The 21,080-nt window shown below is 31.3% G+C and overlaps 3 protein-coding genes across 5 annotated transcripts; 1 reads left to right on the top strand and 2 right to left on the bottom strand.

Moving 5' to 3' along the window:
• Positions 1–7,342: 7,342 nt before the first annotated feature.
• Positions 7,343–12,866, bottom strand: LOC119606720 (apoptotic chromatin condensation inducer in the nucleus). 3 transcript variants are annotated; one of them, XM_037960283.1, is made up of 6 exons: positions 11,063–12,861; positions 9,123–9,336; positions 8,759–9,008; positions 8,585–8,694; positions 8,321–8,522; positions 7,343–7,723 (listed from the first exon to the last, which is right to left on the bottom strand). In XM_037960283.1, exons 1-5 carry the CDS (start codon positions 12,652–12,654, stop codon positions 8,322–8,324), a joined length of 2,367 nt encoding a protein of 788 aa, XP_037816211.1. In that variant the 5' UTR covers positions 12,655–12,861; the 3' UTR covers positions 7,343–7,723; position 8,321. The 3 variants fall into 3 exon arrangements, with proteins under 3 accessions (XP_037816211.1, XP_037816212.1, XP_037816210.1); XM_037960284.1 differs by having other exon boundaries at positions 7,343–7,667; XM_037960282.1 differs by having other exon boundaries at positions 7,343–8,522; positions 11,063–12,866.
• Positions 12,867–13,507: 641 nt separating this feature from the next.
• On the top strand, positions 13,508–15,761 carry LOC119606729 (twinkle protein, mitochondrial). The gene is made up of 2 exons (XM_037960300.1): positions 13,508–14,430; positions 14,490–15,761. The coding sequence occupies exons 1-2, from the start codon at positions 13,722–13,724 to the stop codon at positions 15,611–15,613; spliced, it is 1,833 nt and encodes a 610-aa protein (XP_037816228.1). The 5' UTR covers positions 13,508–13,721; the 3' UTR covers positions 15,614–15,761.
• Positions 15,605–16,379, bottom strand: LOC119606730 (cysteine-rich PDZ-binding protein). Its single transcript, XM_037960301.1, has 2 exons — positions 16,106–16,379; positions 15,605–15,881 (listed from the first exon to the last, which is right to left on the bottom strand). The coding sequence occupies exons 1-2, from the start codon at positions 16,255–16,257 to the stop codon at positions 15,752–15,754; spliced, it is 282 nt and encodes a 93-aa protein (XP_037816229.1). The 5' UTR covers positions 16,258–16,379; the 3' UTR covers positions 15,605–15,751.
• Between the last annotated feature and the right edge of the window lie 4,701 nt (positions 16,380–21,080).

The following is a 21,080-nucleotide window of genomic DNA, read 5'->3' as shown; positions in this document are numbered from 1 at the left end:
AAATTAATAATATATATATATGTAAAAATATTATATCTTATTTCAAATTTAATACCTCATTGCGTACAACAACGTTTCTTTTTTTATATATAAATGTATACAAAAACAACAATACACAGAAGACACACCATATATAAAAAGATAAAATAAAACACGAAGAAAAGTATATTAAATTTGTACGTGTTTGCAAAACAAAAATACTTATTTATGTACTTAAGCATATACACAACAATTATTATTAAAATTATTATAATTATTACTATTATTATTATTCTTATTATTATTATTATTATATAAAACAAATACGTATGTTTAAAAACTAATTATTCAAGTTTTAAAATCAATTTCATTTATTTCTTCAACTGTTAACAAATATTCTTTTTTCATAAATATTTGTCTGCTTTTGTTAAAATATTAGTTATTTATAAAATAATTAATTTATTTTGCTTATATCTTTATTTATATACATATATTTTTACTATGTTTCCGTACTTATGGGCAGAATTACAAGATTTAGTCAGTTTTTATACACAAGATTTCCTGCTTGCAATAAATTTAACACAAAATAGCAAATTGTATGTTACATATATAAGGAAATATACATATGTATGTATGTATGCCTATAAAGGTGGCACCAAAATGTAAGTTGCTAATGATTCCTCCAAAAAATAAAATTCATTAAACTAGACTATAGACTAAACTATAGACTAAACTATAGACTAAACTATAGACTAAACTATAGACTAAACTATAGATTAAACTATAGACTAAACTATAGACTAAACTATAGACTAGACTATAGACTAGACTAGACTAGACTATAGACTAGACTATAGACTAGACTATAGACTAGACTATAGACTAGACTATAGACTAGACTATAGACTAGACTATAGACTAGACTATAGACTAGACTATAGACTAGACTATAGACTAGACTATAGACTAGACTATAGACTAGACTATAGACTAGACTATAGACTAGACTATAGACTAGACTATAGACTAGACTATAGACTAGACTATAGACTATACTATAGACTAGACTATAGACTAGACTATAGACTAGACTATAGACTAGACTATAGACTAGACTATAGACTAGACTATAGACTTGACTATAGACTAGACTATAGACTAGACTATAGACTAGACTATAGACTAAACTATAGACTAGACTATAGACTAGACTATAGACTAGACTATAGACTAGACTATAGACTAGACTATAGACTAGACTATAGACTAGACTAGACTATAGACTAGACTATAGACTAGACTAGACTATAGACTAGACTATAGACTAGACTATAGACTAGACTATAGACTAGACTATAGACTAGACTATAGACTAGACTATAGACTAGACTATAGACCTAGACTATAGACTAGACTATAGACTATACTATAGACTAGACTATAGACTATACGATAGACTAGACTATAGACTAGACTATAGACTAGACTATAGACTAGACTATAGACTAGACTATAGACTAGACTATAGACTAGACTATAGACTAGACTATAGACTAGACTATAGACTAGACTATAGACTAGACTATAGACTAGACTATAGACTAGACTATAGACTAGACTATAGACTAGACTATAGACTAGACTATAGACTAGACTAGACTATAGACTACTAGACTAGACTATAGACTAGACTATAGACTAGACTAGACTAGACTAGACTATAGACTAGACTAGACTATAGACTAGACTATAGACTAGACTAGACTAGACTATAGACTAGACTATAGACTAGACTATAGACTAGACTATAGACTAGACTATAGACTAGTCTATAGTCTAGTCTATAGTCTAGTCTATAGTCTAGACTATAGACTTGACTATAGACTAGACTATAAACTAGACTATAGACTAGACTATAGACTAGACTATAAACTAGACTATAGACTAGACTATAGACTAGACTATACTAGACTATAGACTAGACTATAGACTAGACTATAGACTAGACTATAGACTAGACTATGGACTAGACTATAGACTAGACTATAGACTAGACTATAGACTAGACTATAGACTAGACTATAGACTAGACTATAGACTAGACTATAGACTAGACTATAGACTAGACTATAGACTAGACTATAGACTAGACTATAGACTAGACTATAGACTAGACTATAGACTAGACTATAGACTAGACTATAGACTAGACTATAGACTAGACTATAGACTAAACTATAGACTAGACTATACTGACATAGACTAGACTAGACTAAACTATAGACTAGACTATAGACTAGACTATAGACTAGACTATAGACTAGACTATAGACTAGACTATAGACTAAACTATAGACTAGACTATAGACTAGACTATAGACTAGACTATAGACTAAACTATAGACTAGACTATAGACTAGACTATAGACTAGACTATAGACTAGACTATAGACTAGACTATAGACTAAGACTATAGACTAGACTATAGACTAGACTATAGACTAGACTATAGACTAGACTAGACTAGACTATAGACTAGACTATAGACTAGACTATAGACTAGACTAGACTAAACTATAGACTAAACTATAGACTAAACTATAGACTAGACTATAAATTTGAGTGAAATATTAGAAAACCTTAATAAAAGGACCTTTTTATCCTTTGATCAGTTTCTTATTTTTCTCCATACAAACGGGGCCATCCTAATGTACAGATGTACGTAGTAAAAATAAAAATATTGCTGTTTTAATTTAGCTTATTTTACTAAACTATGTATTTCTTGTTATTTTTTGTACTAATTCTGCCTAATTCCCTTTAATCTGTCTAAGTACGGCAACACCTCTGTTATTACTATGGAATTTATGTTTTTTATATTTTTCTATTCATAAAAATAAAAAAATTGTTACTGTTTTTCTATATGTTTTTCTTTAGCAATTGGTAATCGCTGTTTTGGTATATTTGAAAAAAAAAAACAACAAAAATATTTTGATTGAAATTAAATCTTCCTTCCAGTTACACCTTTTTAGTAAAAGAAAAGTACTGAATGAAGATAATAAAACAAAATTAATAGTTCTAAGTTATTTTAGAATTTACACTTACTAGTTTTTGGCCTTATTTGTGCAAATACTACATTATTTATAAAATTTTTTTGTATCATCTGAAAGTCTAATCCAAGTCAACTCCAAAATACCGGTTTAACCTCTATTATACATTCTTTCTTCCTTAGTAACTTATCTTAAAGTCACGTTTACTCGAAACAGATTCAGATTTTGCTCAGTTCAATAATTTGCAAAAGTATAGATTGATTTCTGGGTTCAAAATTAGTTGGTTTGTGTAACTTATGAACAAAATATATGACTTTAACAACATCATAAAAACACTCGATTTTTTTCAAGTACTGTTTCTGATTCAGTCTTTGTTTTATGAATGAACAAAATACTCACAACTCAAAGGAATATATCGTCACCTAAAACGCAAACGGCCCTATCTAACATTTTTAAAATTTTACAGGAGAAGCAAAAAACTATTGATTGAAATTGAAAAGTTTGTTTCTATCAACGCGATTTATTTGTAGTAAATAAACAAATGGTTTAATAGTGAAACTTATCATTTGTTATGATAGTTGACAATGGCGTATATAGAAATGGATAAATTGGACTTTTTTTACCATTAATATTTAAATGTTTTTGTAGATAGGGCCTTTTGTTTTTTGTCAATAAAATCGCTAATTTTGGTCGGAGGAGCCCAATTTTTTGTGTGGACATTTGTAATCAACAATAAAATCGCTTTTAAATTTTTCGTTAGTTAGGGCCGTTTGCGTTTCCGGTGACGATATTTATGTATGTAGTAATTAGTGTTTTTCTGCTAGTAATTCGAACGAATCGTTTTCACGACAATTAGACCTCCTTTAGAAAAGAGCTAAAACAAATTTGAAAATATTACTTCCATATTCAAACATAATATTGCATTGTCATCAGCACTCAAGACTGCCAAATATCAGCTACGGCAACTCAAGCTTTTAAAAATTTTCTCCTATGACGCTCGTTTTTATGTTATAAACTTTTGCTTAATAGTCCATAGGCAAGTTAGTAGATTATCTTATATAGACTAATCAATTGGCTGGTTCATAAACATATTAATTACCCCTATTCTGCATTTCGATTACGTTTACGCATTCATTCAAAAACTGAATCGTAAAAAATAAGAAGCAATTCCACTTCGTTTCAATGCTTTACGATTGTGTGCAAGTTGTCGAATCTAAATGCAGAATATCAAAGTTGTAAAACGGAAAAAATTTCGATTCGAATTGAAATGCAGAATAGGAGTGCATAGACCATCCAAGAGATTAGTGTAGACTAATCTTTACAGTAATCCATAGATTAGTCAATAGAACCGTCAGCAGACTATTTAATGAACTAGACTAGTACATAGACTATTAAATAAACTAGTCAATATAATAATTTATAGACTAATGCGTTGACTATCAAAAAATTCGTCCACACACTATTTCATAGACTAGTTCTTACACTAGAATAATAAGACTAGTCCGTAGTCAGTCAGTATATTAGACTGTGGACTAGATAATCAATTAAAAAGAATTGAAAAGCAATTAGTACTTTAAAATTACTACCTACCTACCTGGAAATAGTTAGTAACACTTCAGAATTCCAATTTTGCATGGCTGTATAATTCTACGCTAAACAAAAAATAGTTGAGCTTAATCCAGTGTATTACTAGTCTAGCATTAGTCTCGTAATAGAAAACGATACAAAACTTACAAATTTCAGCTTTCCATTGGGAACTCTCTCCCTTAATGAATACACGACCATACATATTTGCAAATTCAAACTTTGAACCCATTTTCAAAGATGTTCCATTTTTTACAAATAAATTCAAACTATTAAAACTACAAAATTTAATGAATAATGCAGACTACACAAAATCGTAAAGCATTGTAACCGAAGTGAATTGCTTCTTATTTTTCTTACGACTCCATTTTTTGTTGAAATACCTTTTTTTCTGACTGATAATTCTGTATCACTATGATATTAATAACTTTCTAGACTTCTATGAAACCTATAACGATCTAACATCATTATGTTCTTGTACAACCCCTCTCAAGCTATATAATTTTTTAAAAATTTTAATATTTTCTCTTGAAATCATTATTTATATAACTTCTATGTAATTTCTTTTTATATGTATCACTAATAGTGTTCAAAAATATATCAACACCTCTAACTAAACACTTTTGCCATTTGCTTTAAGTATTTTTTCTGTTATATTTTATTTCTATTTTAATTCTGTTATTCTTTCCATTTTAAATTTAAATGTAAACGCCTTTAAACTTGTGTCTTCTTTTTCTTTTTGCTAAATATTATAATTGTTATTGTAAAAATCCTTAAGATTATAAATCTTATATTATTTTTTTTCTTATAAGTAATTATTATTTTCATTATTATTGTTTATTTTGTTAAAATATAATCTAAATTTATAACGAATTTAAAAAAAAAGAAGAAAATTAAAAAAAGCTACTTAAAAAAAATTACAATAATTTTTTTGTTTATAACAAACTGCATTATTAGTATAATGTTTATAAGATAAAATGTAATAAAAAAATTGTTTTCCTAAAAAAAAAAATATTAAAAACCATACAACAAGTCGCAAATAATATTAGTTAAAGTAACATGCAGCTTTAAAACTAAATAACGAACAAATGCTGAACATGGTTTTAATTTTTTTTCGTTACATTTAATTAAACATTTTTTAATGTATTTTAAATAAGATTTAATAAAAAAGAAAATAAAAACTAATAGATATTTGTTGCCTGCGTTAAGTATATTTAATATTAATTTAAATAAAAAAACAATGTTTAATTCACAATGAAACTATGACTTTTATTTAACACTAGTGGTGCGTTGCAGACTTATGATTAGCCATGTGGATTCTACATATTAAATTTTAAAATAACCGATTTAGCGGTTTCGGTGTGATTGAATAAAAATTCGGCGCTATCTATCAGACAAATATAAAACTTTACAGGAAAACTCCTAACAATCCTGGAACATATATTTGAAATTTTGTTCTTTCAGGTGCCTTAGTTCCTGAGTTTATCGATTTCGAACAAACATTACTCTTTTATTTAGATAGATAAATAGATAGATAGATAGATAGATAGATAGATAGATAGATAGATAGATAGATAGATAAATAGATAGATAGATAGATAGATAGATAGATAGATAGATAGATAGATAGATAGATAGATAGATAGATAGATAGATAGATAGATAGATAGATAGATAGATAGATAGAAAGATCGATAGATCGATAGATCGATAGATCGATAGATCGATAGATAGATAGATAGATAGATAGATAGATAGATAGATAGATAGATAGATAGATAGATAGATAGATAGATAGATAGATAGATAGATAGATAGATAGATAGATAGATAGATAGATAGATAGATAGATAGATAGATAGATAGATAGATAGATAGATAGATAGATAGATAGATAGATAGATAGATGGATAGATATAGAAGTAGATAGATAGATAGATAGATAGATAGATAGATAGATAGATAGATAGATAGATAGATAGATAGATAGATAGATAGATAGATAGATAGATAGATAGATAGATAGATAGATAGATAGACAGAGATAGATAGATAGATAGATAGATAGATAGATAGATAGATAGATAGATAGATAGATAGATAGATAGATAGATAGATAGATAGATAGATAGATAGATAGATAGATAGATAGATAGATAGATAGATAGATAGATAGATAGATAGATAGATAGATAGATAGATATCTGATAATACTTGATATTCCATGATATTTTGAGCAAAATTTATATGAAGTTTTGTATTATCAGAGATATATCTATCTATCTATCTATCTATCTATCTATCTATCTATCTATCTATCTATCTATCTATCTACGATCTATCTATCTATCTATCTATCTATCTATCTATCCTATCTATCTATCTATCTATCTATCTATCTATCTATCTATCTATCTATCTATCTATCTATCTATCTATCTATCTATCTATCTATCTATCTATCTATCTATCTATCTATCTATCTATCTATCTATCTATCTATCGATAGAACACTAAACCGGAGCCCACACTCATTCTTCCTAAAAAGCATAATAAAAAATCGTATGGAAAATTATTATTGGTTTGTAATTTTATTTTATTATTTTTTTATTTCTATTAAGTGGTTGACATAAACATTAATAAATCGAAATATGTATTCGAAAAGTAATCTAATGTATTAAAATTGTTTGCAATTGCAGTTTTTGATGTACTTTATATTTATCTATACATCATTGTTTTTTTTTTAAGATGTTTTTGTTTGTAATTTGTTAATATTTTTTCTGTTTTGATATATTATTACATATATTATTTATATGTATACAAATATTTAATTCAGGATGTAAACTTTGCAGTCCAACAACTCGGTTATTACTTTTTTTGTTTAAACCAAATGAATACACACAATGGACTTTGCAGTTTAAGGTTTATTTCAATTAATTTGCTGAATTTGCTGGTTGATGGATGATTTAGCGTAGTATAGAAGGCTGCTGTTGAGAATTTATAGAATATAAGTGTGTCCCAGCGTTAACGAGGCAACATAGGTCGTGACAAACGTGGCTGTTAGATTTTTAGATAAGGTTGGCAGATCGGGTTATTTTTATATGTGGAGGATGCTAGAAAAGTTCTTAAGATCAATTTTTTTAATAAAAGAAAAACAAAAAATATTAAAAACAAAACACATTTTTAAATAAATGTAAATTAAAATAATATACTACAAAAATTGTAAAGAAAAAAGGAATTCTTTTTTTTTTAAATTAGAAAACCTAATATTTGTTAGAGCGCAACAATAAGAAAATATTAATTGAAATATTTTTAACGTAATGTAAGTATACAAAGAAAATTTTGAAAAATTTTTTGTTTCTATATAAAATAGAAAATATTTCAAAAAATATTAATTATTGTTTAATTTTTAAAAACGAAATTTGTAAAGAATTTGCTTAAAGTTCTCAAATAATAAGCAAAATGTTTAAATTGTTTATACATGTGTATAATAATTGTTGATTTTTTAACATCTCGCAATTATTATTCTTTCCTATTGAGAGGTTTGGACTATGTATGTTTTCTTCTAAAAAAAAATGGGAGAAAAACGAACGATGTTACGGTATATGTGTGTGCATCAGCCTAAAAAACCATATTTGATAATTATCATAAACATCAAGTAGAAATTTTGATGATAAAATGTGATCTGCAATAAAAATATATACCGCCACCTTAATAACGACGTCGATCACGGCTACGTGAACGTCGTCTATCACTGGATCTGTTGCTGCGACGATGATCTCTATCCCTATCACGATCACTTTGTCGATTGCGTTCTCTTTCACGCTCTTTTTCACGTTCCATTTCCCGTTGCTTAAGACGTTGTTTTTGTTCTTCTAAACGTTTTTGACGGAATGCTTCCTTTTCAGCAATCTAGTTAAAACAAACGAAAATTAAAGTAAATATTGAATACGTTTCAAGTTTTTGTAACTTACCTGTTCTGGTGTTAATGGGAGCCAATAAATACAGGGTGTGGCTTTAGTCTTACGGAATAGATCGTCTAATAGTCTTAATGGGGGATCTTCCTTTTTCTTCTGTTTACGTACTAAAATTGTAAATTATTTTAAATTTACTTCAAAGTTTATGGTAAACATTTTAGATCAATATACCTGGTGATAGACTGCTACTTCGAACATCTCTTTCACGTCTTTGTCTACGTTCCTTTTCCCGGTCAATTCTTTCGTTTTCACGATTTCTTGACATATTACGATCTCTGCTACGGTCCCGACTACGATCCCGACTGCGATCATGGCTACGGTCACGGCTGCGTTCCCGACGTCTATCCGCATCCCTAGTTACCTTCTCACGATCCAAGTTCTCCTTCTTACCAACATCCCATTCGCGCACTGGACGAGAGCCCTTTATGAAAATGATGAAATACAAGTTTTTTAAATACAGTTTTTATTTTTTCTCTAAATATTCTGAATCTGTTTTGATTTTAAATTGATTTATTATATTTGTTTTTGTATATACCTTTTTATCATCTTCCTGACGCTCCCTACTCCAGCCCGATCCAACCAAAAGATTGTCTTTATTGGTTTCTTGTCCAAATTTAGGTGCATCTTCCTTTGTTAAATCTATAGCTTTAAGCATATCATTTTTAATACCAAAATCAACGTTTAAGCATTTTGGATTTGATGCTGGCCAGCGTACACCATGTAATGCATGACGGGTTTCAATGGCTTGGCTAAAAAGATAAATTTTTTATTAATATTATGCAAAATTTTAATTATAAAAAATTCCCCTTGATTTATTATCTAAACTGAACTAGAACAGGACTAAAACTAAACTAAACTGAACTAGAACTGAACTAGAACTGAACTAGAACTGAACTAGAACTGAACTAGAACTGAACTAGAACTGAACTAGAACTGAACTAGAACTGAACTAGAACTGAACTAGAACTGAACTAGAACTGAACTAGAACTGAACTAGAACTGAACTAGAACTGAACTAGAACTGAACTAGAACTAGAACTGAACTAGAACTGAACTAGAACTGAACTAGAACTGAACTAGAACTGAACTAGAACTGAACTAGAACTGAACTAGAACTGAACTAGAACTGAACTAGAACTGAACTAGAACTGAACTAGAACTGAACTAGAACTGAACTAGAACTGAACTAGAACTGAACTAGAACTGAACTAGAACTGAACTAGAACTGAACTAGAACTAGAACTGAACTAGAACTGAACTAGAACTGAACTAGAACTGAACTAGAACTGAACTAGAACTAGAACTGAACTAGAACTGAACTAGAACTAGAACTGAACTAGAACTGAACTAGAACTGAACTAGAACTGAACTAGAACTGAACTAGAACTGAACTAGAACTGAACTAGAACTGAACTAGAACTGAACTAGAACTGAACTAGAACTGAACTAGAACTGAACTAGAACTGAACTAGAACTGAACTAGAACTGAACTAGAACTGAACTAGAACTGAACTAGAACTGAACTAGAACTGAACTAGAACTGAACTAGAACTGAACTAGAACTGAACTAGAACTGAACTAAAACGGAACTAGAACTGAACTGAACTAGAACTAAACTAGAATTGAACTAGAAATGAACTAGAACTGAACTGAATTTCATTGGTTGCTGTCCTATTTTCAACGGATTTAGATTAAAATATTTTAATAAAAGCCAATTAAATTATCTGAGATAATAAGTATACTCAACGGTATTTCCTTTAACCATAACAATCTTGATAATTATTTAGTTTCTTGTTTAAAATATAGAAAACTGTTAATTAATGAATTTGAATATTATGAATATTAAACAGTTTTATGTATTAATTACTACTAGTAATATATTTAATTTCCCTCATAAAATGAATCTTTAATTCTTATTGCCAATCTGGATAACAAATTATTAGTTAAGCCATATTTAGATAATTATTATTTTTTATGATTAAGTTTTTGTAATCATTTCATTATCTATTAAATAAATAAATAATAAAAATAAAATTATTTTAAGTCCAGTTTTTTTTAATACAAAGTTTGTATTACAAACTATATTTTTAAAATCGTTGTTTTCGATCAATTAAACTTGCTTTTAAAAATGTATCTGATTACGACATGTGTGAGGTGTGTTATTGTCCACCAAAACGTGTAGTTTTTTAAATTTAATGCAAATATACAAACCACAGTTTCGAAAATACTAAAAATATTTTTAGCGGTAATTTACTAAAGCATAAAGAGAATAAAAATGGAGGAAACTGGGAAAACTAATACAAATAAGTATAAAATTAAAGGAATAATTTAAAAAGTGTCTCAGATTTGCTTGACTGAATAATCATTTAGTTTCGCCAGCAACACGGAACGGATAGTTTATAACTAGTTTACAACAAGGCTTTAGGGGAGTTTATATTATTATAAATAAATAAATAAATAAATATAGGTACTTACTCCTCCGTTTCGTATTCTACATAACATTTGGATTTAATGCGATCGATCCAAAAACCATTCTCAACAATTTTACCCGTACGAGCAAGTAAACCCTTTAACTGTAAAACAGTAAAAGGACGTACTAGATTTGTTATGAATAAAACACTGCTGGCCTGATTTCGGGCCGGACTAGGTGAACGTTGTATGGAGGCGGGTACAGCACCAACAACTGGAACCACTTGATTAACTTGACGACTATTTTCTTTTAAAGACTTTGTAATTAGTTTGGAGGTTTTTTCCAGTTTATCAATGGAATCACGACGTCGTTCCGGCTCCGGTGTTGGTGACTGTTCGCCTTCTTCGCGTTCTGATGCCAATTCTTCAACTTCCGAAGAAGACTCTAACTGCACATCGCTCAACGGCACAGGATGAACGTCGGCAATAAGAGTCTTCAACGAATCTGTGGAAATGGCCAGAATCTGTTCTTTGCTCTCAGTGGCTTTCTTAGTAATCCAACGGCGTTTGCGGGTTGTTGTTGTTGATGCTGCTGTATTTGCGTTGATATTGTGGCGACCTGTATCAGCTGCTGCAGTAGTATTAGAGGATTCATTAGTTTTACCGTCTTGAGTGTTGTTTACCTCCTCCGACTTGTGATGATCCTTGGTGTCCTTCGAAGCTGCTGTTGAACCTTCTAACGAGTGTCGTTTCAAAATGCGTTCCCTCACCTGAGTTCTCGTATTGTTTTCGTCATCAGATTTATTGGCTTTCTCAACAACTTCACCCTCTTCCGTTTCGTCCTCATCATCATTATTTTCGCATTTCTTTGCGGCTTCATGTTGTTCCTTTCGCTCACTACTATTGCTACGTGATCTTGGTGAATTATCACGAGTATGAAGTTTTACTTCATCTTGGTCATCCTTGTCATGAATTTCATTCTTGTCACTTTTAACAGAAGAATGAGATTCATCATCGTCATCAACATGCTTTTCCTTGTTATTTGTGTTAACTTTGTTGATTTCAATGACATTTTCCTTGGTATCTTTCGGTTCCTCCTCTACCTTTGTAGGACTGTTATCATTAGCCGTTTCATGTGAATTTGTTTGGTTACTTTCTTCCTCCTTAGCAATATCTTTGTTGCTCTTTTGTGGCGAGGCTTCTGCCGCTACATTTTCTTCTTCCTGTTTGGCGTTTTCATTACCTGCCTTCTTTCTGGGTTGACTGTCGTCAACGCCCTCTATATTGGATTCATTTTCATTATTAACCGCACCATTTTCTTCTTCGATAATTGTATTTATTTTATTTTCCGGTGTAATTTCACGTCTGGTACGCCGCTTAGCCGGACTAGTACGCATCTCTTTAACCGGAGTTCTCATTCGCGAGCTACGCCTACGTTTAGTTTCTGAACGATCCTCACTAGAATCTCGTTCTCTTTCACCACCACTCTCCTCTGCATCGTCGTCCAAAGGTTTTTCATTTTTTAATTCATTATTCGATTCGGCACTCTTGTCCTCCTCTGATACGGAGTGAGACTTGCGGCGACGATTTGTACGACGCGATGCCGGGGCTGGTGAAGAGACATCTGTAGATTTTTTTCTTTCACTCCGTCTACGCATTATTTTAATCAAAAATTAAACCACAAACTACAAATATTACCAACAATGTTTCAGTTCTAAATATGCGAAAACTATATTAATTATTTACTTCACGTTTAATAAACAAAACTTTAGTTTATTTTTCGTTTTTTTCTTGTGAAAATTCAATTAATGCTTTCACAAGCGGGGAACCATCTTTTTTTGCTCGGTACGTTCAGTGTAGGAAAAAACGATTATTTCATAGTGTTGCCACATTGCACGAAAACTACATTTGTCATTTTGTACTAAAAAAATAATAATAGTTACCAGATAATATGTGTGCAAAATCGTCAAATATTGAGAAAAGAAGATAAACACTTCCGAGTTTAATCAATCTATAGTAACATGAATACTTTTGATTTTTATATTTCGATATTTATATGTATTTCTTTACATACAACTTAGTTCCACAAATAAAAGGGAGCATCAGAGGATTTAAGATTCAGCGAGGTACGTAAAATGGTGAAATGATTCATAATTTATGTAATACTATATTAATAAAATTAAAAAATATATATCTTAAAATATTAATAAATTGTGTTTTATTATAAATTGGTATAGCCGCCGGATATATTCATCAAGTATGATTAGTCAACAATAACCGATTAATACATAATTTTTTATTTGTTAACAGTGATGGATACATCCATCAAGCATGATTAGTCAACCCTGACTAATATTTCCATCATCATTGATTAGTATACAACAAAAGAGTGAGCGGCTAAATTATAAAAATGTCATGGTATACTTAACAAGGTACCCACCCACCTTGTATTCAGTACACCCTGATATGTAGATGTTTTAAAGTCGATAGAATTTATAAGTGCGAGGGAGAAGGAAAATCACATGTACACAAATGTTTCCATCAGTTTTGTCCATTTGCCTTAAGATACTGATAGAAACTTTGTTCTACGCTATGATAGAAATAATACATCAGTAGTGTCAGTCAAATGACCTCACCAATGACTGCCACTGTTCTTGTAGGGTTGTTATAAACAATATATTTGTTTCAAAATATTTGTCGGCGCAGGTCTCTGAGAACCGGCGTAATGTCAACGGCTTTTAGGCACTGTGTTTACCAACATTGGTTAAGAAACCGTAATTTAAGTAAATTTATAAGAAAACAAAATTATTGTTCCACAAAAACGGTGACTATAGATGCCGGGGAGACCGTGGAGGACCTTAAATACTATGCAGACTTTAAGAAGTTGATAAAATCCTCGAACATAGACCATAAAGATGGACACACGTGCTTGCAAGTACCATGTAAGCTTTGCAAAAATTCCACCGTAGATAAATGGGCTTATGTAAATAAACGTACTGGAAGTTTTAATTGTCCAAGCTGTGATGTAAGAGTGTCTTTATTGCAAGCCAAAAACGCTTATGAAAAATCTAAACATGTTATAGATTATCAAAAAGAAACTTCTAAAGTTTATAAGACAAAATGCCGCCAACTAACTGCTGTACCCAGCAATATATGTGAAAGTTTGCAAATAAAGGGTTTAAAATTGGTGGATTTTGAAATGTTAAACTCGTGTTATGATGCCGAACTAAATGTTTTACAGTTCCCATTAACAAATGCTGGTCAAAGAATAGTGGGCGAGAAATGGTTGCATTTAGAAGATGGTAGAGAGGAATGTTTTCAAAACAACAATTCATCGGGAGTCTTGATATATGGTTCATCGAACAAGCAAAAAGCCATAGTAGTGGCCAACTTACTGGACTTTTTGGTTTTAATAGCTCAGCGTATTGATACATGTAACTATTTTCTTTTGATCAAATTTAAATAGAGTTTTATTATGTTTAATATTTTCCAGATGCTGTTGTCTGTTTACCGTATGGTTTAAAAAGTCTGCCACAAGAATGTTTACCTGCTTTGGAACATTTTAAGGAATTGGTATTATGGTTTAAGTGTGATTCTACGGGTTGGGATGTTGCCAAAACGTTTGCCAATAAAATGGATGAAAAACGTTGTCTTCTCATACGGCCCACCGTTGCTGAACCCTGTCCGTTTGAGGCACAAAGAAAACGTCTAAATATACGTAGTATTTTGCAAAGAGCTACACCAGTGCGGCACAAATCAATTACCACCTTTAATTCTCTTAGAAATGACGTCCTAAGCGAGTTGCAAAATATAGAAAAAGTGAATGGTGTTAAATGGAAACGGTTTCCCATACTTAATAAACTACTTAAAGGACATCGCAAGGGAGAATTGACTATTATAACTGGTCCTACTGGTAGTGGTAAAACTACATTTATGAGTGAATATTCATTGGATTTGGCATTACAAGGCGTTTCAACACTATGGGGTTCTTTTGAAATTAGAAATGCCCGTTTAGCTTCTACTCTGTTAAGGCAATTTGTGGGCTACTCGCTAGAAAAGAAATTACATGAATTCGATCATTGGGCTACAGAATTTGAAAAGTATCCCATGTACTTTATGACTTTTCACGGACAACAACCGCTGAAAATCGTAATGGAAGCAATAGAACATGCTCACTATGTCCACGATATAAGTCACGTTATAATAGATAATTTACAATTTATGATGGGTATTTCAAATACCTATCGTACGGATAAATTTTGGGAACAAGATAATATAATTGCGGCATTTCGTGCTCTTGCTACTAAACACAATGTTCATGTCACCTTAGTAATGCATCCACGCAAAGAAAGGGAAGAAGATGATTTGACTACTAGTTCTATATTTGGTTCGGCCAAGGCTAGCCAAGAAGCGGATAATGTTTTAATTATCCAGGATAAACGTTTGACCAGTTTAAAGGGTAAAAAATATTTACAAATTGTTAAAAATCGTTATAGTGGCGATTTAGGAATAATGCCACTGGAATTTAACAAGGAAGCTTTAAGTTATGCCTACTCGGGACAAAAGAAAAAGGCTAAGGAAAAGGATCCGGAAACACAAACCCAAACATTGTCATGAGAGTCATAGTATTTATATTTTGTTAAACATTACACATTACTATTAATAATTGTTATTGCTAATTTTTACTAAGATTTAAGAACACTGTTAAAAGTATAAAAAATAATTTTGATATTGAATACAACAACTTTTTGTATTTTACGTTGAACTTTGTTTATAATTTTTGGTACTCATTAGCTTTTTACCACACATGGCACATATAGCTTTTTTATAGGCACATGCTTGACAATAGTGCGATCCAGCTTGGTGAACTTTTTGGCGGCAAATTCTGCAACGAAAAAAATACAACGTTTGTGATTAGAAATGCAAGTTAAATTGGGTAGACAGCCAAAAGGAAGGTCATTAAACAAATTTTTTTAATTATTTTAACGAATCGAACGGTGGAGTATGCTAAAAATATTTTATTTAAACTCAATTATATACACATTTTTGTATTAAAAATGTTTCCAACTTTAACATATTTGAACATAACCAATTATTTAAACAACATACCGGCATGGAGGAAGTGTTTTTCCAATGGGGTTAAATCTATCCTTGGCAGAAGACAATGCTTTGTTTTCATTAATTTTTCGAGCGGGTCCTGTTTTCCAGGGATCTGGCGTTGCAATTTTAGCCAGTTTTGCTTCACATTTTTCACAAACCATTTTATAAAGGTTTTAAAATTTTTTTTTTTTTTTGAAAAATAAGTTTTTGTTTGTTTACAATTTATTAATTTTGGTACAAACATTCAAAACAGATTGATAGCCAGAGCCCTGCGCCGACAAATATTAACGGCGGCGGCGACTGACACTAAATATGTCGGCGGCGGCTTAAAATCGACTGTAAGCCGGCTAAGTTTTCAACTACGTTTAGTTTTTAATTTTTCAACGATTTTAAATAAAAACGGAATCCGAGAGATCAGAAGTAGGATTTTGGAAGCAAATATATTGTTTATAACAACAAAACAGAGCAAACTCAAAAGTTGCATGAGAAATTATGCAGGGATGAATAAAAAATTCTTAAAAATTAAAAACAAATCCTTTCTCCAAGTTTTACTAGGATCTGCCTATATATAAAACTATCTTCCATATAAAACATCTTGCAGAAAATCAGTTTCTAAAAAATTTTGCATTAAGAAAATGATCAATAACGTAAAAACAAAGATATTTTATTTGTTTATTTACTAGCTATACCCAGTGTGCTGTGCTACCCTAAAAGCAATATAAATAAGAAGCCTACTTAACAATTTTGATGATTCTAACTACAATGGTTTTCCAGATATACAATTTGTTACATATGGGAGATTCCACGCAAATTATTGCAATTTCGCCAATTATTCCGAACGTTAATTAAGATTTTAATTTAATCTATGAAAAATTTTAATAATCTAATAGTTTCCAGATATACAAAATTTTGTATTTAATTCATATGGGAAGTGCCAAGCCCCCCATTGAAAGTCCGCCCGTTATTCTCTAAATGTTCTTCAGTAAAATTTGAAGATTCTAGCTCTAATAGTTTCTCAGATATACGAATTTTTATATTTAATTCATATGGGAGCTCCAAGCCCCCCAGATGAAAGTCCGCCCTTTTTTCTCCAAAATGTTCAGATGAATATTAAAGTTGTTCGTGCAAAATTTGAAGAATTTAGTTATATTAGTTTCCCAGATAAACGAATTTTTGTATTTAATTCATATGGGAGGTTCCGCTCCCCTCATTGGTAGTCCCCCAGTTTATTACCCAAAATGTTTACATGGATGTTAAAGTTCTTCCAGAACAACATCATTTAAAGGGATCACAAAGAGATTGAAAAATATTCCAAAAGTTTCACTTTGAAAACATTATTAGAATGTATGAAAACTCGCAACTCTTAAGGAAGACTATTCCTATTTTAGTGGACGTAAGCGAGATAAATTTTCGTTCAGTTAGGATACTGCGTGTTTAATTTTATGTTTATATATTCAATATTTTAGAAAATTCAAAAAGTACCAGTTAAAGAACGAAAAATTACCAGAAATACTCCAGTTTAAATTTTCATTCACTCAAGTCCCTGATTGCTTAGTTTTATGTTTTATGTTTTTAGGTTCATTATAAAAGAAAATCCAAATAGTACAAGTTGAAGAACGAAAAAGTACCAAAAAGTCCCGTTTTATATGTTCTCACTTACTCCATGTTCAATATTATAGAAAATTCAAAAAATACCTTTTGAAGAACGAAAAAGTACCAAAAAGTTCCCTTTTATATGTTATTACTTAATCCGGGCTGTACATTCCTAAATTCATGGTTCTAGGTTCAATATTATAAAAAATTCAAAAAGTACCAGTCGAAGAACGAAAAACAGAAAACTCAAAAAATACCTTTTGAAGAACGAAAAAGTACCAAAAAGTCCACTTTTATAGATTCTCAAGTGCTTAATTACATGTTTCTAAGTTCTAAGTCAAAAAAGTACCAGTTGCAACATCGTATTGGGAGCCCGTTATTATGTATTCATATGTATAAGTTAATAAACCAAAAACAATGTTTTATAAAAAAGTACCAAAAATAGGTACAATTTTCACCCCTTAAACGTTCGAATATCCAAAAAGTACTAAATTTATATTTTTATTTGTTCGTCAAGTTATGAAGGATTCAAAAATATTTTTTGAATGTTCTCTGGTTTAAAAGATACATGGGGTGCAAAAGAAGTACCAAATTACAGTTTCTACCCGTTTATTCCCCAAAGGGGCCGAATTTGAAAAAAAGTACCAGACAACTGTCCGCTTATTTTTTAAATGAACGACGATAAGCTTTAAACTGTTTTTGTATCTTTTATAGTTTAGGAGATATGAGGTTACCGAATTTACCCGTTTTTACCATTTTTAACCCCCTAATCATTCGAATTTCCAAAAATCCCGTCTAAGTGGATCTATTTGGTGGAAGACCAACCTCTTGTCTAAATTTCAGCTCTTTAACTAAAACCGTTTAGGCTCTACGATGATGAATCAGTCAGTCAGTCAGTAACGTTAGAATTTTATATATGTATGTATTATGTATATAGATTTCGTGCATTGAATTATACTGTAAAAACATTGTAATGTTCGACTTGAATTCAAGTTTCGTTTTCACAGGAGAATGCTATTGAATTAAGGTGTATTTCAACACTTGAAATTTGAATGTTTGACTGGAATTAAACTTGTTTTAAACTTTAATTCTAGCAAGAATGCTTATTTGGTATAGTGTGACAACTATAAGGGACCTAAAGTCGACATAAAGCCCACAATGGTTAGTACCAATATTTGGCCAAACAACATCTACATACCTAGCCAGGTTATATCCTTTAGGTCCGTGAAGACATTCTCTACAAAGCTATAAATTTTTATAAAAGGCGGCTTAACAATTGTTTCTTGTAAATATTCGGCCACCATAGTGTTTGGAGACAACAAGAGCTTCACTGAAAGGCACACCAGACAGACATCGCGCTCTATTATGGGTGTATGGTAGTGATTCTGCTGAGATTAATGGTATAATAATAAGTATGTATCCCAAGGATACCCCCTGAATACGGCAATCAGCTTCCGTCCATTGCCTCTAGGTGATAATATACCATGTCACCACTAGCCGACCGACCACCACTAGCCGACCGACCACCACCCGCCTAGGTGACTAGGGAGGTATATATGTGGGCATTCTTCCAGGAGACCATCATGATGCTTCCTCTTTCTTGAAAAGAAAGACGTTCTTTATAGACAAATAAATAATTAATTAACACCATTACTTACATTTTTTAATCTTCTAGATCTCACAAATATGCCAAATATAGATTTCGATAAACACTTTTGGGTATTAAACGAAAACAAACCCCGCCTTAAAACAAGTAAGAAATTATAGTCGGGCGAGGCCGACCATATAATACCCTACACCTGTTACAAAAATAAAATGTGATTTAGTTTTCATAATAGAGCATTTAAGTTGAATTTCTCCTTGCCTTGAATTATACTTAAGCCATTTATTGCTGAATAAAATTGTGGACATTTAAGTCAAATTTTGAAGGGGGATTTGTATAGGAGCTATGGTCAAATGAGACCCTATAATTATAAAATTCACGAGAGTCATCAAGGCTAGTATAGAACTTGGTTTTGCAGCTTTTTGTCGAGATACGAGTATATTAAACATAAACAAGGTTTATAAGCCCTATTCGGGGGTTCAGTTGTATGGGTGCTAGGTGAAATAATGAACCGATGTTAACCATTTTCAATAGACTTCGTCCCTGGGACAATAGAAGATCGTGTGCCAAATTTCATTGAATTATCTTCAAAATTGCGACCTGTAGTTTGATTACAAGGTTTACAAGCCCTATTCGGGGGTTCAGTTGTATGGGGGCTAGGTGAAATAATGGACCGATATTAACCATTTTCAATAGGCTTCGTCCCTGGGACAATAGAAGATCATGTGCCAAATTTCATTGAATTATCTTCAAAATTGCGACCTGTAGTTTGATTACAAGGTTTACATGGACGGACAGACGGACGGACATAGCTAAATCGACTCAGAAAATGATTCTAAGCCGATTGGTATACTTTAAGGTGGGTATAGGACCAATATTATTGTGCGTTACAAACATCAGCACAAATCCAATATACCCTCCCCACTAAAGTGGTGTAGGGTATAAAAATTTCATCATAATTATTAACAATTTATCTAAATTCAAACACTTGCTGTTTCTTTGTACAATGACCCTCGGTATAGTAGTATAGCATACAATCTTATTAATTTCAATTTTTAGTAAAAAATTATTTTTTTATCATTTCTGTTATTTTAGATTTTCGCACACACACAACAACAGATTTTTTTCAAATAAAAAATGCAGAAAACAGTTTGGCGCGAAAAATTCTAGCAGAATTTCTTTTCGCAGTCGGCAGAATTGACATCAACTGCACTTCCCATTTAAAATACACATGTTTGATACCCTAGCCCATTACGGTATGACATACCAGCAATGTAAAAAGGTGTAGCTCCGTTGACGTCAACGAAGCTGGTTTGAAGTCAAAGCAGCGACTCGAATTAGGCGCGAAAATATCTGAGGCGAAGCATGTACATCGAACGTTGAGCAAAGTTCTACACCGGCCAAATTTCAATGAGCGGCTTATTATTAGATAAAAGAAAACTTGCTTAAATGAAAACAAATTAATTTTATATTATAAAATTCCACAAATTTAGCGAAAGTATTCTGTAAATTGTACAAAATATTGGCGAAACTTTCAAGCCGTATTAAGCTGAAAAATTTTCGGCGGCGGCGGCTTTGACATTTTGTTCGGCGGCTAGGCTTAGTCGGCTTAAGCCGAATCGGCGCAAGTCTCACTTTTAGTACACTTTAATAAATAAATGTCCCTATAAGAACAGTGACAGTCATTTGACCGGTCAATTGACTGTCACTACTGAGAATATACCCATCATTGCGTAGAACAAAGCTCCCATCACTTTCTTAAGGGCAATATGTAAAAAGTGATGGAAA

Source organism: Lucilia sericata, unplaced genomic scaffold (genome assembly GCF_015586225.1).
Source record: "Lucilia sericata isolate MDLA Ls3-8-SP2 unplaced genomic scaffold, ASM1558622v1 Contig000616F_arrow, whole genome shotgun sequence".
Classification (NCBI taxonomy): domain Eukaryota; kingdom Metazoa; phylum Arthropoda; class Insecta; order Diptera; family Calliphoridae; genus Lucilia; species Lucilia sericata.
The sequence above is the reverse complement of the archived record's forward strand: the minus strand, read 5'-3'. Positions and strand labels throughout refer to the sequence as shown.